We start from the raw sequence: 17,411 nt of genomic DNA on the forward strand, positions 1-17,411 counted from the left end.
TCTTTAGGGGTTGTAAATAACTCTTTACCTCTTTGTTTTGGAGTATCTGCAGACAAGAGTGGTAGTATAACAGTAGGATGAGGAGAGGAGGAAATTGAAGAGTGTAGGGAAAACTGCAGAAGATCTTAAGATGAACCAAAAAGATTACTGGATATTCTGTGAAGTTCTCCTTCCTGGCTTCTTTGTCTTTGAGCCATTTTGCCACTTTCTAAGTTGCAATAAACTGAAAATGTAAATTATTTTTGTCCATAGAAATGCAGATTAACTGTATCTAGTGGAATATATTCATTGTAGTCATTTGGATAGATCCATTTTGTTTCCAGTTAGATTTATTTCATATTTCTTATTTGTCTAAGTAAGCATGGCTTTTTCACATTCCCTTTGAATTGACCATACAATCTTACTGGTTTCCATACTAATTTAGGTAAATAAAATCTTTGATAGGTATTCACTTTATACTTGCACAAGATTCATGAGTCTTTCCTTTACAAAATTTTAGCTTTAAGTAGTGGCCACAGAGTGATATGAGAAATAACATATTGGAAAAATAAAATATTATTTTAGTAATCCTCCTCTGGATTAAACAGAATTTTTATTTTTTTAACATAATTATGTCATTTGAGGCCAAAAAATTTCATGCGTCATTGGCATTAGGATCTTTTGCAATAATGTCTTATCATATTTTAACCAAATCATTTCTCAAATTAAAAAGCAAAATAATCTTTCTGATTCTGAACAATCCATGAGACATTGATGGAATAAAGTGTTTTGGAAAGGGCACAGTTACCTAAACCCTAGCTGACCATTTTGAAAACTGAAGAGGCATTTAGAAATGTGAGAAAAAAGTTGCTGCTAGATAAGAAAAATAAAAATGGAAAGCAGAACATATTTATATTTCTACTTTCTTTTACTTTCCACTTGTTAAAATGCAAGATTAGAAGATCTACTGCGAAAACTCTTCAGTTAATGTCATTCTATGAAGTTAAAAGGGAAGATTTTTAAAAAAGCTTCTATAATAACTAAATATTAATAAATTAAAAAATGGTTTTTGGATGCTAGAAAACAGGCAACTTTTCAATTAAATAACCTCTAGGATTAGAATCATTTTAAGTTTGCTGAAACTCTAAGGCAAATTTAAAATCATTACTTACAGATATAACTGGAACATGAAAGACCAAAACGTAGTTCTATACTTATTTAGATCCATATCCCTAAATCATAAAAATAAACTTATTATGCAAGATCTTTAGCCAAGGATCCTTGATCCGATAAGGAATTATGAAAGTATTACCCAACTGGTGTGTTTAGTTTACAACTCTCTGTAGCTACAGATAATTCACGCCAGCTATGAGACTCATACTGAAGTCTCCAGATGGAATCGTTCCAGGGTGTCCAGGACCCCAACATCTGACAGCACCAATTTTTCTTTTCAAAGATTCTTCAAATCCTCAAGTCATGCCCTGAGGGTGAGGGTTTCTACACCGTTGGGTGCCCTGGCAGCATAACCAAGAACAGAATGACTTCCTGCAAATTAAAATCATGATGCAAACAGCAATTTTGATGCCATCAGCAATACAATCATTTGAAAAAGAAAAATTCAATGACCGTTCCTGCCTAATGCTGCTAAGCAGAAATAGTCTGAGGAAAAGGCACCATATTTAGTGGCATTGTTCAAGTAGCTGAATACATTTTGCAAGGATGATGTTTCTGTTTGGGCTTTGAAAGGTAGCTGGTCTCTCTGAAAAAACCTCAATGGCTTTCTTTGCAGAAAATGCTCAATGCCAAAAGAAGAGGAAGAAAAGCTGACTATTAAAGAACATATTTTCTTTCAGTGGGACTTCATGCTAGCAGGAAATGCTGATGGGAAATCTTTGGCAATTCCAATGAATTCTGGGAAGACAGATTCTTTCAAAGCTTTAACAGTCATTCTGTACTTCCTTCTTAGCCTTTCTGTTGTACATTCTCAATCAAGATGCTAAAAGGCATCTTATTAAAGCTGGGTCTCTCTTAACCAACATGAGGCTGTTTTTCTTCTACAAGAGGAGAAAAACCATCAGAATGTAGTTCACAAACCAGTTTTTAGGGCCTGCTGCAATGGCTCAGTGGCTAAATCCTTGCCTTGCACACACCAGGATCCCGTATGGGTGCCTGGTGCATGTTCCTGCTGTCCCACTTCCCATCCAGTTTTCTGCTTGTAGTCTGGGAAAGCAGACAAGAATGGCCCAAAGCCTTGGGACCTTGTACCCCTGGGAGACTTCGAAGAAGCTCCTGTATCCCGGCTTCTAATCGGCTCAGCTTCAGCCGTTGCAGTCACCTGGGGAGTGAACCAGTGGATGGAAGATCTTTCTTATCTGTCTCTCATTCTTTCTGTAAATCTACCTTCCCCCCACCAAAAAAAAGAAAAAAAAAGAAAAAAAAGAATGTTAGCTTTATGTTGTTTGTATTGCTGAGAAATCCAATTCTTATCTATATTTTCCCCACTTCCATTCATTTCGAGTGACTACAGCTTTCTTCTTTCTCTTTTTGAATTTTATGACCCGACTGTCTGTTTTCTCCACTGGTCACTTCCTTCCCAGTCCCCTCAAACTTTAAATACTGCAATACCTCAGGCCTTGGATTTCACCTGTCTCTTACTCTTTACCAGTAATTTTAGTTTTAAATACCATCCATATACAAGAAATCTCTAAGTATCTAATCTCTAATCTTGGACTTTTTTCCATAAAAAATGAATACTGATTTAATTTATTCATCAGAAACATTTATAGTGCTTTTTAGGTACCGGGCAAATTTCGAATTATTTTATAAACAAACGTAGTTAAACCCTAGTAACAATTCAATGAGATAAAAACTATTAATTATCCCCCACTTAATTTACAATGAGGAGACTGAAGTATAAGTCCTACACCTAGTTAGACTTTTTTAGCATGCCTTTTCATTTTCTGAGAACAGTTAACAAACTATCTAATAACTATCTCTCTTACTAGATAGGATCCCTATGAAGGTAGGACTTCATATAACTGGTGCTTAATAAATATTTTTTCACATGAATTGAAAAATATGGAGGATAGAGTGGACTATGTGAGGGACTTGCTATTAGGTTTATTAAGCCTAATAACTGATACTGCGCTAAAGGAACAACAGCCCGAAAACTTCTAAGCACATTTTACTTCTTCTGCTTTTAGTATGAGGAAACAAAACTCCTGAAACAGGAATTTCTAATGTGGTTTTAAAAGTCAAAACTTAGTAGCTTTAGTGGGCTAATGCATCTATATTTCTTATAGATATATTTGAGCAATAAGTACCATCCTCATTTTATTTTACTGGGTATTGGGTAATCATATAACTTGAGGAAATTTAAATTTTTTGTCTACACATTTCCTTTAAATTGAAATCAAAATGTTACTTTACAGAAGAAAAGGACTTGGGGCAACCTTGAGACAAAGACCCAACATGACTCTAGCATATCAGCAGTTACCCCACAGTGAAGGCTCTCGAGCATTCTGGAGCTGGTCCTGGCTTTGAGGTGCCCACAGAGAGCTCTGATCCTTTTTAATCTACTCTTTTAACTCAATAGACATAACATTTTGTGAAAAGGGAAAGAAAGGCTACATGCATAACAGCTATACATGAAACCACATGATTCACAAATGAAAAATGAGGATATGACAGTTGTTTCAGATCCTTTTACTTTCTCTTTGCTTTTTGACGCTTGTGAGCAGAACATGATTTGAAAGTTTGCTTTTCCTTGAGGATAGTCTGACTGTTTCAAAACCTTGTCCCAGGGACTCAAATGTCCTTGTAGCTCACACTGCTGTTGGTGTATTTGTAGTCCCATTCTTAATACCAGGATATAGTTTTTAATACATATCATTTCCTCTGACTTTGATAAAAATCTGAAATACTATAAATGCAGAATACTTTTCACGAGTCATTTCTTCTTCGCATAGAATGAAATTAGTTTATCTTGCAATTTTATAAAAGGTTTCTTTCCCCTAATTCAACAAATTTGGCAAAGCTTTCCAATGAAAAGTTCAGTTCATTAAAAATGACCCTAATGGACTTAACATATATTGGTGGTGACAGGGTCCATACTTTATTTTGGCACACAAGGATCCCATTAATTTGTCTTTGTCACTCTCTGGGGCTCAACTGAACAACAGTTCAGACTTAACTTTCTGAAAGTAGCTACAGAATGAGCAATAGTGGTTGATGGTGGGAGGGGCTGACAAATTTAGGCCTTCTTGAATTGCAATAAAGGCATTCCTAATGGCTACATAAAAATGACTCTGTCTCCCTGCTTGAGTTTATTATTGATTTTGCTGTCTCTGTGCATGCTGGGAGCAAACTATGGAAATGAAATATCTTTAACTCAGGGTTCAGAGGGTTGGTTTTTAACTCAGGCAGTTTCCGAACTTTCTTTACTTACTCTTGCAATTTGTTCTAGAAATCTCTTATTTCTTAAACAAAGACAATCAACCTTTGTCCCCTAGAATAAACTATTGATTAAACTAAAAGTGTGGCCCTTTTAAGTGAGTGTATAAAAACCCTCACTAGTATAGAAGAGAACTAATAAGATGTGCTATCTGAATCATTAGCTGAGTGTTGGGTTAAATATTGTGATTCTTGCTCAAAAGCCAGTAAAGACACATGAGGCAGATACAATATTTATCTTAATTTTCCCATTTATAGGGAGTGATTATTATCTGTTATGAAACGCTTAAAGGGTCTGAGAGTAAATGAAGTTAGGAGGGACCCAATTATAACAACAATAAATACATTTGTGGTAATTTTTACATCCCAGATAGTTTACATATATTAACTTAATGCTCACAATCACACTACACATAGAGATTATTATTATACTTCTTTCACATATGAGGAAGTCAGGTCATATGGAGTTAAATGAATTCTTGGTGGTCCTCTGTTGCTAACTAGCCATTCAAGATTCCTACACAGCAGTCACTGGAGCCCACACTTTGTATCCCTGTACACACAGCCATTCTACACAGAGGTGTGATCAATAATTAAGCTGATTTTTACCTTGATGCTAGACAGATTGTTTTTCCTTGGGCATATAAATATATATATTCACCCTTCACAACTCATACAGTTGGCAGTTTGATACATTTGCAAGGAAAAATAAGTGTTAGGAAATTATTGCTTTCTGTTTTAAGCATATAGGTAGGGATCTGAGCGATGTATACAGATACTAATTGGTCACATGTGATGATTTGCTATGTAAAAAAGATCCAATGATCTTCTCCCTATACTAGTTTTGGAGCAAAACCATATTCAAATATGTTTTATTCATAATCTTCCAAACATCTATTTACAATAAGATGTCTCTTCATCCTCTTCAGTTCACACATTACATTCTCATTTATTTCTTATATTTGTGTGACACCATGTACTAGCTTACTATTCTAACATTTTAAGTCAGATGTGGAACAGTTCTAACATATGGTAGCGGAGATCTTATGATGGTAGACAACTTATGAATTCAGTAAATAAGTCTCCTATACTCTCTCATGCTAGGCATGCCCAAGCAAACTGGATTCCTTCAAAACTGCTAGATGGCTGATACTGGAGATTTTGGTCACCTTCTAATTATTCTATGATAAGAATGCAATAAAATAAAAGTTTCTTAGGGGCAATGACTGTTAGGTTATATTTGCAATATCTATACCAAGCACAGAGCAGGTATTTTAAAGGTGAACTTGACTTCTGTCATTAAAGAAATGTGAATAAACAGCATGTCCTGTATGTGACTGTCCAAAGTCATCTAAAATAATTAGCTAAAGAACTTACATTACATATATTGTTTGCTGTAAAAACAAAAAAGGATGGCAATAATTTTGATTATAAAAAGGCAAGAAGCCAGAGGACAAGCAACTGGGAGAAAAATCAAGACTGAGATAGAGAATGATTTCAGTCTGGCCAGTAGGAGGCATTTGTTCCGTTATACATCAATTATGAGAATTAAATGTTCTTCCCCAGCTGTTGGCAACTACCTAGGTTACCTTGTACTTAAGCAAGTGTTAAATTGCTGGGAGAAAAGCAGCAATAGTTGGTGGGCATTCTGGACCTGGTAAATGCCAAATGTGCCAGCACAGTTGCTTATTTTATTCTCTCTCTCTTTTAAAAGATCATGTGCGGAAGATGGGGAATGCCTTGCTGGGACACAGCACCCTGGAACCCAGGCAGGAGCCTGCAGATTGCCCACAGAAGGGGTTCTGAAGACAAGTTGGAGTGCGAGCAGCTGAAGGCATGTGTGACAGGGGAGGAATGATTTCTAGGGGCTTTCATGGATCAGGCCACTGGATATATAAGTAGCAAAGGGAGCTGAGATGGTGTTTAGAGAGGGCTTGACTGGGTCAGGCCAAGGCACCCACCCATGTGGGAGATCTGCGCTGGGCTAAATAGCATCACCCACCACCCGCTGGTGCATGCAAAATTGGGGCTGGGGGCATGCCTGTCTGAACCAGGCAGCAGTAGCTACCATCCAGTGTCAGAGCAGGGGGTGGGTCACATCGGGCTGGGCTGTAGCACTCACCACAATGTGAGAGAACCAAGTCTGGGGGCAGATCACATAGGGATTTGTGGGCTTGCCTCTGTGGGACTGCAGCACTTGTAGGTTTGAGAGAGAGAGAGAGCTGGGGGTGGTGATGGGTTGAGTCAGGCTGGACCACAGAACTCACCTGACACTGGTGGGAGGGGGTCTGTGAAGAGGCCAGGCTGGGCCAGGCTGTGGCACCTGCTGGCACATGCAAAGGCTGGGACTGAGGGCAGATCATGCCAAGCAGAGCCACAGCACCCACCAGCATGCATGAGATCCAGGATTAGTGCAGGCCTGGCAGGGAACTGGGAAATTCCCCTAGTGAGCTGCAACTTCTCCTGGGGAGCACAAGAGCTGGGGCTAGGGGCAGCCCAGGCTATGGAAGGCTGCAACACTGGTCAACAGTGGTTCTAAGGGCAGGCTGGGCTGGGCCAGGATGCATGAGAACCAGGACAGGGGTGTGGGTTCTGCTGTGCTCAGCTACCCTGCAACACCTTTCAGTGAGATGAGACTGTGGGCCATGCTAGACTGGGTTGAAGCACCCACCAGCATGCAAGATCTGGGGCTGGGAATGGGCCTGGTGGGGAACTATGGGTACTCTCCGGCTAGGCTGCAGCCCCCGCTGGTAAGCACAAAAGCCAGAACTGAGGGCGGGTAGGCTGGACAGGTGGCAGGGACGGTCAGCATATGTATGGGCTAGGTCTTGGGGTAGGCTGGACTGTCACAGCACCCACAAGTGTGTGTGAGAGCTGCATGGGATGCAGGCTGAGCTGGGCTAGGCTGCAGCACACGCTGGAACGTACAAAAACAGGGGAGGAGTGCATGCCTGGTAAGGGTTATAGGAGTTTTCCTTGACTAGGCTATGGTAGCCACTGCTGTGCATGAGGACTGGGTCTATGGTGGACTTGGCTGGTGCAGGTTATTGACAAAAGCTGAGCCTGCACTGGCTGGTGCACGCCAGTTAAGTCTGAGATCATCCCAGGTCAGGTTTCCTGGGGGACTTCCCAACTAGATGTCTGGACTCAAATAGGGACAGGGAAAATCGCAACATATATGGTCTGACCTTGGAGTGCTTATACTGGGACTGGGCCTCCTTAGTTGCTGATGTCTACAGTGTGCACAGCATATCCAGATACACATGGGGGAAATGACAGCCAGCTCATCTAGGCCAGAAGGGCATGCCAAGTGCCTCATCAGAGGATGGAAAGCAGAATAGGTTGGACTACTCTCTTGGCCAAGCTTTGCAGCATGTTCCTGAATCAGTGGGTACACTAAGGTGGACCTGTTCAGCCAATAAACCTTGGAAAGATTTCTCAACCCTGGTGCAATGAAGCCAATGACATCTCAGACTATCAAAACCACTTTAAAGTTAAACACCTCTGGAACGTTTTTCCCCACATTGGGGCCTCTAAAGCATCATCTGTCCCTTATCCCTGGGTGCTCTTGTAGTTTTACAGCAAGGTGTGGCCCCCTCCCATTACCTCCCTGTGGACACAGGAGAGAAGACAAAGAAACATTTGTCCCACACACTCTCCTCCATACCTCAACCTCCCCATCGTAATTTGAGGCCTGCATCGGTGTGCATCCCTCTCAATTATGTAAGCAATATTGAAAATAAAATGAAAAAATTTTAAAAGAATTAAATGCTTTTTAATTCTACAACTCTCTCAGCTTATTGGATATAATTTTTGTTGATGTAATAATTTGTAAAAGATTTTATGTTTTTTTAAACTTAGGTATCTTTATTCTTTTTTTTTTCTTAAAATGAAATTTTTTTTAAAAAGATGTCTTTGGCTTTGTTTTTTTGTTGCAGATATTGTTCTTTTTTATTATTTTTTTTTATTAATTATTTTGCATTATGTGACAGTTTCATAGGCTCTGGGAATTCCCCCACCCCTCCCCACGCCCCTCCCCCCTGGTGGATTCCTCCACCTTGATGCAGTATTACAGTTCAAATTCAATCAAGATTCTTTCCTTGCAAACGTATTAGGTATCTTTATTCTTAAAAAATAAATCTGTTCTCTTTCTGTAAGATATTCTGTTATCTGGGATTCACGAGGAGAGTTTAATTCAGGTAACATTTTTGAGAATAGAAACAGCTATGCTAAGCAGATCCATTACTGATGTATGATTCACTCTGTGCTCTTTGTGGGGAGATATGATAACACATGCCTCATAATGAACATTTCTGGCCATTTAAAAAAACATGAGTCCATATTCTTTATCATTGAGCTAAGGCATTAGCATTCTCAGACAACTCACTGGTTTTTAGTATGGACTAACCCAAGTATACACTTACATTTAAACAATGATTTCAAAAAGGTAAACGAGGCATTTAATCACTATAAGACCACCATGACAACTCTTACTGGTCTTTCTAGGTCGAATTCCTTGAGGATTCTGCTCATCCAGACACAAGACAGGAATTTCCCTCTGTTTCTTGTTGAAGCAGCCCCATCCCTACACTCATTCCATCTGGCATCCAGACGTCACTGCTGTCTTCCGCATGCTTTGCTTTTCTTTTTGTTGTTCCTTCTTACTCATCTTCATGGCTCACACCAGTACATTTAAGGTCTGAATGCTATGTGGAAGTCGCACATTTTTGTTTTGTGACCATGCAAGGACAAAGTTCTTGCCTGAAAACCTAATACCTAAGTTTTTCAGATGCGGGAATAAGGCACAAGGACCATCTTTTCGTACCTGTGAGAGAACAGTGTCTCCAGAACTCTCTTCCTGGTGACCCCCCGATATTTAAGAGGAGATGACTGGTTAAAATGGCTTATTGGTCACACAGTACCTAAAGAAGGCACTCACATTCTATTATTCTGAGTCACCAAAGAACTATTGGCAAAAGAAAAACAGGCAGGCATGTTAAACGTTCATGGAAAATGGAATTAAAAGGTGAGTCAACGGCTGAGACTTGATACAAAAGGTTTGAAATCCATGCACATAAAGGATCTTTAAATATTTACAGCAAATATATGCTATGAAAAAAAAAAAAAGCCCTAAGCATCGATTTCGAAACAAAGTGGGAAGAAGCTGGTTTGGCCAACTGCCCAGGAAACCCTCAAGCTCTCCCCCTGGGGGGCCTTGCTTTAGAAATCGGGAAGTCAAGAAAGAGAACAGCAGAACACCTGTAGCATCCATGCCATATTTTTTCCTGAAGCTCGTCTCCTTGAGCAAATTACACTACCTACTACCTAAAGGCATTCAATGACCTGTCAGTGGGCTGAAAGGGTTGAAGAAATGACCATTTCCTTCCTATTCTAAGCTAGGACAGGGTTTTTGAAACTGTGTCACATAATATAATGTAATTAATGAACTAAAAATAATAAGTAAATAATAAAAAAAAAAGATCAGGTGAATGACTTCCTGGTCAACACTGGCTTAGATGGCCCTGAGATCACCATGGTAGCATTTCCTCTAGAAGTTAGGCTGCCCTGGGAGCATGAGGTGGTAGTGAAGCTTTTGTACACTTCTGAACAATGACCACTAGCAAGGTAGAAAAACAAGTAATTTATCAGTAATGTACTTTAGCTTCTCCTTGATTAGTGAATATAATTTTTAACTACATTGTAGCATTGGTTTTCAACAAAAATATATTTTTAATACATTTTTCAGTGGAAAGGAAGCAGATAAGCTCCATCTTGCGTTGAAATGGTTGTAGTCTAAATCTAACAACACTCTCAACTGAAAGCCAATCCAGAAAGATACAGTTAGACCTTTTCTTTATTTTTTTTTAAAGATTTATTTATTTTTATTGGAAAGGTGGATAGACAGAGAAGAGAGACAGGGAGGAAGATCTTCCCTTAGATTGTTCACCCCCCAAGTGACCGTAATGGCTGGAGCTGAGCCAATCAGAAGCCAGGAGTCAGGAACCTCCTCCAGGTCTCCCACAGGGGTGCAGGGTCCCAAAGGTTTGGGCCGTCCTCAACTGCTTTCCCAGGCCACAAGCAGGGAGCTGGATGGGAAGCAGGGCAGCTGGGATTAGAACCGGCGGCCATATGGGATCCTGGTTGTGCAAGGCGAGGACCTTAACCAGTACACTAATGCGCCGGGGCCCAGATACAGTTAGATTTTAATAGAATAGAATTTGATAATCATTTCTTCCCCTTTTTCTAATGCTGGGATATAGTTTTTGAGGAGTCAGAAGGGATAGTAGGCAGCTAGGATTTTCCTGGTCCCTGAGTCATTTTTTTTTCTAAAAATATAAAAATTGTATTTCCACTCCATGTCTTAATTTCACTGAGCAGGTTTCTCCCCTGAGACAGGGGCAGAATTAACATATCAACTCACCATTGAAAGTGGCAGCCTAAATAGGCCATTGTCAAGGAGGTGGTGCCTGAATGATCAGTTTATCATTAGAAAGGGACTGAGAAAGTTAACCCATAACACCTTTCTGAGGCTTTTTGGCTCAGAGACAGGTGCTCTGGACAACAGAATTTTTCCTTTGTCTTTGGAGATACTCCTTTGAAATGAGGTTTTAAAGGATACAAGCACGCCCTGCACACAGGTCTCTCCTCACTTGGAGTGCCCTCCCAAGATTAGGATGGGAGTTACTTTTCTCTTCCAATAAATCTTGCTTTGAGACTAGCATTTGTCTACATGAAAATTCTTTCCTGCACGACAAAGATTGAGGTTGCTGCTGTGTTTTTGCGTCCAAGGTCCTACAACAATAACACTGCCATTACCACGTCACACCCTATTAACTAGAAATTTATCCCTAATCACATTACTTTTGTATTCCTCAAACAAGGATTTCTAGGGATTCCTCAGTCAACAGCTTCTAAAGCAAGTTGTGTCTACTTATAAGACAGTGTTTGATAATTTCCAATGGCATATTTCCCCATTTTTTTCATCTTTGGGGTTTGTGTCTTCTTTTCATGTTCTATTCAATAGGAGTGACACAAATACCTTGCTTAAAGATTCTTGTTGCTGTATGTCAGGAACATTTGAGAAAAATACATGCCTGCAGTGACCAAACAGCTCCGATTCCTGCAAGGAGTCAAAATCACAATATTCCTATGTTTTCACCATTTGTAACAAGCAAATCATAAACAAACTATTCTATGATTGAGGAAGAATAACTTAATATGTTTTTCAATTAAAGCTGAAGCTCTGTATTTTGAATTGTTATGGGGTGCAACCAGTGATAGCCAGCACCCATTGACAGTGCGCAAATGAAATGCGGCTGTGTTCCCCACCCTCTGTCCTGAAGGTGGGTCCTAACAGCAATGGAATGTTAATTCCATCCTCAACTACTGCCCCATCACCACTAGGTATTCGCTCTTGCCCACCTGTGACTCACCTATCATCTGAGAGTGGACAGTATTGCATTGTTGTGTAACCACTCCCCTCACAAGCCCCTTTAAAAAGCCTGTGAAGCAGGGGCTCGCTTTCTTTCTGGTCAGGTGCTTCCCTAGCTCTGGCACCTAGACTCTTGGCTGACCCAGGACAGGCAATCCCCTGAGCATGATCCCTGGGTACTGCTTAGATGGGACAATGGATATAGCAATATTATTACTGGTTTGTGTGCTATCAGGATTTCCGGGAGAGGTGAGACCTAGCAGTAGTGTAATGTGGGCAGAGAAGCCAGAGAATGGTGAATGTCTGCAGCTTTGTAAGTGTGTCCAAACTGTTATTCGCTGTATGTCTTTTAGGATAACTTATATTGTTGGGACATAGGTCTGCAGCTCAATGGATGAACTTAAGTGTAATGACCATTTAGGGCCCGGCGGCATGGCCTAGCGGCTAAAGTCCTCGCCTTGAAAGCCCCGGGATCACATATGGGTGCTGGTTCTAATCCCGGCAGCTCCACTTCCCATCCAGCTCCCTGCTTGTGGCCTGGAAAAGCAGTTGAGGACGGCCCAAATGCATTGGGACCCTGCACCCTGGCTTCGTGGGAGACCCGGAAGAGGTTCCAGGTTCCTGGCTTTGGATCGGCGCACACCGGCCCGTTGTGGCTCACTTGGGGAGTGAATCATCGGACGGAAGATCTTCCTGTCTCTCCTCCTCTCTGTATATCTGGCTGTAATAAAATGAATAAATCTTTAAAAAAAAAAGAGTAATGACCATTTGTTCCTCTTGGGGTTATGTTTGGTTGGATTATGAATTGGTTGGATTGCCATATGGGCTTGTGATTTGCTATTTCTAGTATTCTCTATTATTACCAAGCTTGGTTAAGAAAGACTCCTTAGTAAACCTTAGACATGTCTGGTATGATCTCGCTTGTACCCCATAACAGAATTTTTGTATCTACATTCTTATATAATCTCTATCCAAGGCTGTGAAGGTATCCCATAAACCTTGTGGGAAAATAGGAAGAAAAATTTATTTTGGTGCAAAATTTTTGAAATTCATGGATAATTTTTTCATAACAAGTGTTTTTCTATGAATTTTTTGAAGGATCATTATTATGCATATATTTAAAACAGTTTTGTACCAAAATAAATTTTTTTCTGAATTCCAGTTCTCATGACATTTACAACTACTCTTGTGTGAGTATATTACTCCAATGTGAATCAATTTCCATGTTTATGTCAATGATTCCATGCGATAACATCTGTATTTATATCTACTGCATGTGCTTGATTTAGTGGAGTCACAGTGTCAGTATGTAATTCTGTTTTATAAAGTTATAGAAATGTTTTGGCAATTCAGTTTTTAGTCTTTTATCACAGTTTCTGTCTAAATATATTTGAGAGTAGTTGCTTTCCAACATATTTTTTTGGCCAGATTGCCATCCCATCTTTCTAACATTTTGTAGTTACTCAAAGTCTCCAACATTCAAATGTGAGTATCTCCACACATCAAAGACTTAGTGACTTCCCTGTATCATTTCATGAGATGGGCTGGTGATAATATTTTCACTTTCCTTATGGAAAAATAAGCATTGTTTACTGCTTTACTACAGAACCCACAAGTGTTAGCTGCAGCCAAAGAAAGAGATAATTACTCTGAGCCACTGTTGTTGCCTCACTGTAGTAGCTCAGAAGTGACAGTCACAGCTTCTAAACATGGCCATATAATTGAAGCAATGTGAGTCTCTTTGGTGGTGGAAGGAATGACTTGTTGACAGTATGTCATTTTTTTTTATTATACTTTGGAGAGTAATTATAGGTTGCTGCATACATTTAGAAATTGGTCTATGTGGTTTTTAAAGATGAAATTAAGACCATGCAAAATCATGTTTTTAAAATTCAGGATCAATAAAAACAAGAAAATAATGTGACACTTAGGACTGTTCCTAAAGCTCAGGGCACAAAACATGTAAAGTGCATTAAAATGTGGAAACCATATACCTTTCATTACATTATGCTACAGCTGTCATTTATTTCATTTTTGTATAAAAGTAGTTGTTCTTCTGAGCATAACAGCATACATTTCATTTACCCTGCACCAGCAATCCAATTACAATCCACTTCGATTCAGATTAATCATGCCAAGATGGCAATTCCATTACACTAAGTAAAATTTAATAGTGAAGTATATGACTGCAGTTTCTACAGCTGAAACTATGCATTTAACTACTTCAGGGATTTTATTAAGATTAAAGTTAAACACAAAGCATCTTAATCAGAGATTTAGTGGAAAACACCCATTACAAAACACACTTACATACTGCTTCTGCAGAAGCATTAAATTCCACTTATTTGAGAAAGATCTAATAGCAGGAAAGATGTTTAATTACAGCCATAAAATGCTTTTATTTTCAATTTTGTTATGTTGTTTAACATAACTCTTAATACAATGTTAGAGATGGGATTATGCTTTATACCTTGCAAATAGAGAGTTCATTTAGGTAAAACAATGCACATCTGGTTTTAAACATTTAACTAAAGAATACACATAAGGAGTAACCAGGTCCAATTACACAGCATCTTTCTGTGTCTTCAATAGGACCTTAGTGGATTAAGGAGTTAATACTCCTCTAAAATGAACTGTTCACTTCCTCTGCAGCACCTAGAGGTCTGTCAAACTGGGTACTGGCAGGAGAGACACAAAAATTTTCATTTTCATATATAATCATTTACTGGGTGCACTGCCATCTTCAACCTTTGCTTTTTCTCCAAAATTCTGCAATTACTGGATGCTTTCTCTCAAAGAATTTTTAAAAAGGTGGTTGCAAAATTTTATAGTACAGAAAAAAATGAAAGTTTTGCTTAATTGTCTTTTTAAGTAAAAAATACTAATATATGCCCCCATTTTTCTGTGAAATAATTGACCTCATGCTATTCTTTATGAATAACCTTTGTTATGTCAATGCAACTTGCTGTTGTTATTCAAAATACAAGCCAATATTTTGAATTATGCATATAAACTCTATTTTTCATTTATTAGATAGGAAGAGAGAAAGACAGAGAAAGCTGCCATTCCCTAGTTTACTCCCCAAATGCCTAAAATGGCAAGGACTGGCTTAGGCTGAAGCCAGCAACCAGGAACTCAGTCCAGGTCACACCAAATGAATGGCAGGAATCCAGTGACTTGAGAGATCCCTTCTGCCTGCTAGAGTGCGCACTGTCTAGAAGCAGAATTCAGGAGTTGGTTAAACGCTGGTACTCCATTATGGCTGCTCTGATATTCAGGTACCTTAACTAGCATATGAATCAGTAGGCTGAATGCCCACCCCACTTTTTTATTTCTTGTTAAATTTCCTTCTGTATAGAGTGAGATTTAGGAACACAAACCTCTGTATAGAGTGAGATTTAGATTTGGCAAATAACGTAAAATCTATATTTAAATAAGATGAATTTGAGAAAATCCTAAATTGTATTTGAATAGACTGATTACAATGTTCATTTAGATGTCTAGATAAAATTAAACTACAGATTGAGCTTGGAAACCATCTCGGAGTGCATCTCCCGTTGGGGATCTGGGATGGGTGGGAGGTTGGGTGGGGCTTTTCCCTTTGTAACTCCCCTAACCCCAGATACAGGGAAAAATGATAATATTAGTGTGGAAACAACGGTATTACCCACTTTCACCCTGTAGCCCTTGACCCTTTGTATCCTAATCAACTAAGTAAGAATATTTTGTTATTTGTACAATGGTGCTGTTGATACAGCTATTAGTGTTTTCTTTTGGAATCAACAGACATTTATCAATCAATCAATCATCAATCTGTTGGCTTATGTCTTTTTCCTTGTTTCTTCGTTGGAAGTATCTGAGGAATCTGTATCTATTGGTCTTACACATTTCATGGTCTCAGTCAAAAGGCACAGGCATGGAACTTTGAGCAACTGGTACAAAAAAAAGGTTGAAGGACAATGAAATTTAAAAAGTATGCTTATTCTGGTGCAATAATTTTTGAAATCCATGTTATTTTCATAATATGCATTTCCCATGAACTTTTTGAAGACTCTGTATATTGCAAAATTGAAGTAGAAAGGAGTGTAAACACTTCTCAGGGGTTTTCATATCAAACCTGCTGTGTATCATCAGATACCAAGAGGGCTTTCTCACTTCCGGCCCTTTACCAAGAGAATGGGTGTCAGCTTTTGAAAAGAGAGTAAACATTCACTTGTATTTCCCTACTTCATACAAAACCGGTGACTATGTATAGCTCAATCATCAGTTTTTGGCAAACACCTTCAAACTAATAAGTCCCCATCTACAGAGCCAAACATTTTCCTTTTCCTTTTGGTAAGCTGATTGCATTTAGTTCAGAACCCACGAAAGCCACAACCAGGGAGTCAAGGCTTTATCGAATTAGCTTCAGAAATGAAATAGTTTGTGCTTCTGAAACTTACGAGGGCTCTTCTGACACAGCAGCTCCTTCTTCTAGCTCTTGAGCTTGTTTGTACCACGGTAGCTTGGCCTCTACTGGAAGCTTCTCTGAGAATCAAGTGCACAGATTAAAAAACAGGGAGTTAGAACCAACCTGAGATTTCAGGGAAAGCCATCTTTCCTCCCCATCAATTCTTATTTACACTGCATGTAACTGCAAGTGGTTAAGAAGTCTTTGGGTGAACTGCTGCCTCCGATGATAATAACAGTTTTTTCAAGGAAATGGAGCTGAATTTTTAAAATACTTCATAACACAACTCTCCGCATATGTGCTTCTCCCGTTATGCTGTATGGCAAAGGAGACTGCTTTTTTTTATTATGGAAGTCAGAATTCTAATAGCAGTAGCTCAATATTCCAATGAAAGAAAATCAAAGTATTTTTCACTATTTCCTACTTTAAAATTTGAGTGCTGTTTATTAAGCAAAACAAACACTAAGAAGACTGTGGTTTTTCATACATTCTAAAAAGCTTTCTTTGTTTTGGTCCTTTTGGTTCAGTGTGATCCGTGTCAGGTTATTGAAAACAAACTCTGCCCCTTTGACAGATTCAGGTATCCTTAGATATGATTCTTTTAACACCACCCAGAGGCCCACTGACAATCAGAATATGCACAATTTAGGGTTCATAACCTGTAATTTGACTAGTTTCACCTACTTATCTACTTTTAACAAACAATTCAGAACAAACTTTCCAAGTACTTCCTGGGGGAAGAATTGTGGAGAAGAAGAAAAAGGGAGGTTTTAATGGCTGCTACAGAAGTAAGTGCCAAGATTCCCATTCTGACATGTTTATTAGGGTCATTTATAGGCATATTTGCCTTTATAGCATGAGCCAGTGAAGCCCTATCACCACTTTATAACGCATAATTGCAAAGATGAAAGAAATATGCTTATATATGCACACACCATAGGATTATCTGGTATTTTAATGATGTTTAGAGAGCCAGGCTCACTTTTTAGTTGCGAAAAAACAGATTTTGTTCTTGATTGTTAACTACAAACTGCTTTGCTTTGAAGCAGCTGGCTAAAGACAGGGCTAATAAGTAACTGGCTGTTTTCTGGTTCTTTG

General features: G+C 39.0%; 1 protein-coding gene across 1 annotated transcript in view; it reads right to left on the bottom strand.

Moving 5' to 3' along the window:
- Positions 1 to 17,411, bottom strand: part of ADAMTSL1 (ADAMTS like 1) — a 410,929-nt gene that overhangs the window by 185,953 nt on the left and 207,565 nt on the right. The window contains exon 13 of the mRNA XM_004581085.3: positions 16,306 to 16,390. Coding sequence (XP_004581142.2) covers positions 16,306 to 16,390 — 85 coding nt within the window. The remainder of the gene's footprint in view (positions 1 to 16,305; positions 16,391 to 17,411) is intronic.

The sequence above is a fragment of the Ochotona princeps genome, chromosome 14 (genome assembly GCF_030435755.1).
Source record: "Ochotona princeps isolate mOchPri1 chromosome 14, mOchPri1.hap1, whole genome shotgun sequence".
Classification (NCBI taxonomy): Eukaryota; Metazoa; Chordata; class Mammalia; order Lagomorpha; family Ochotonidae; genus Ochotona; species Ochotona princeps.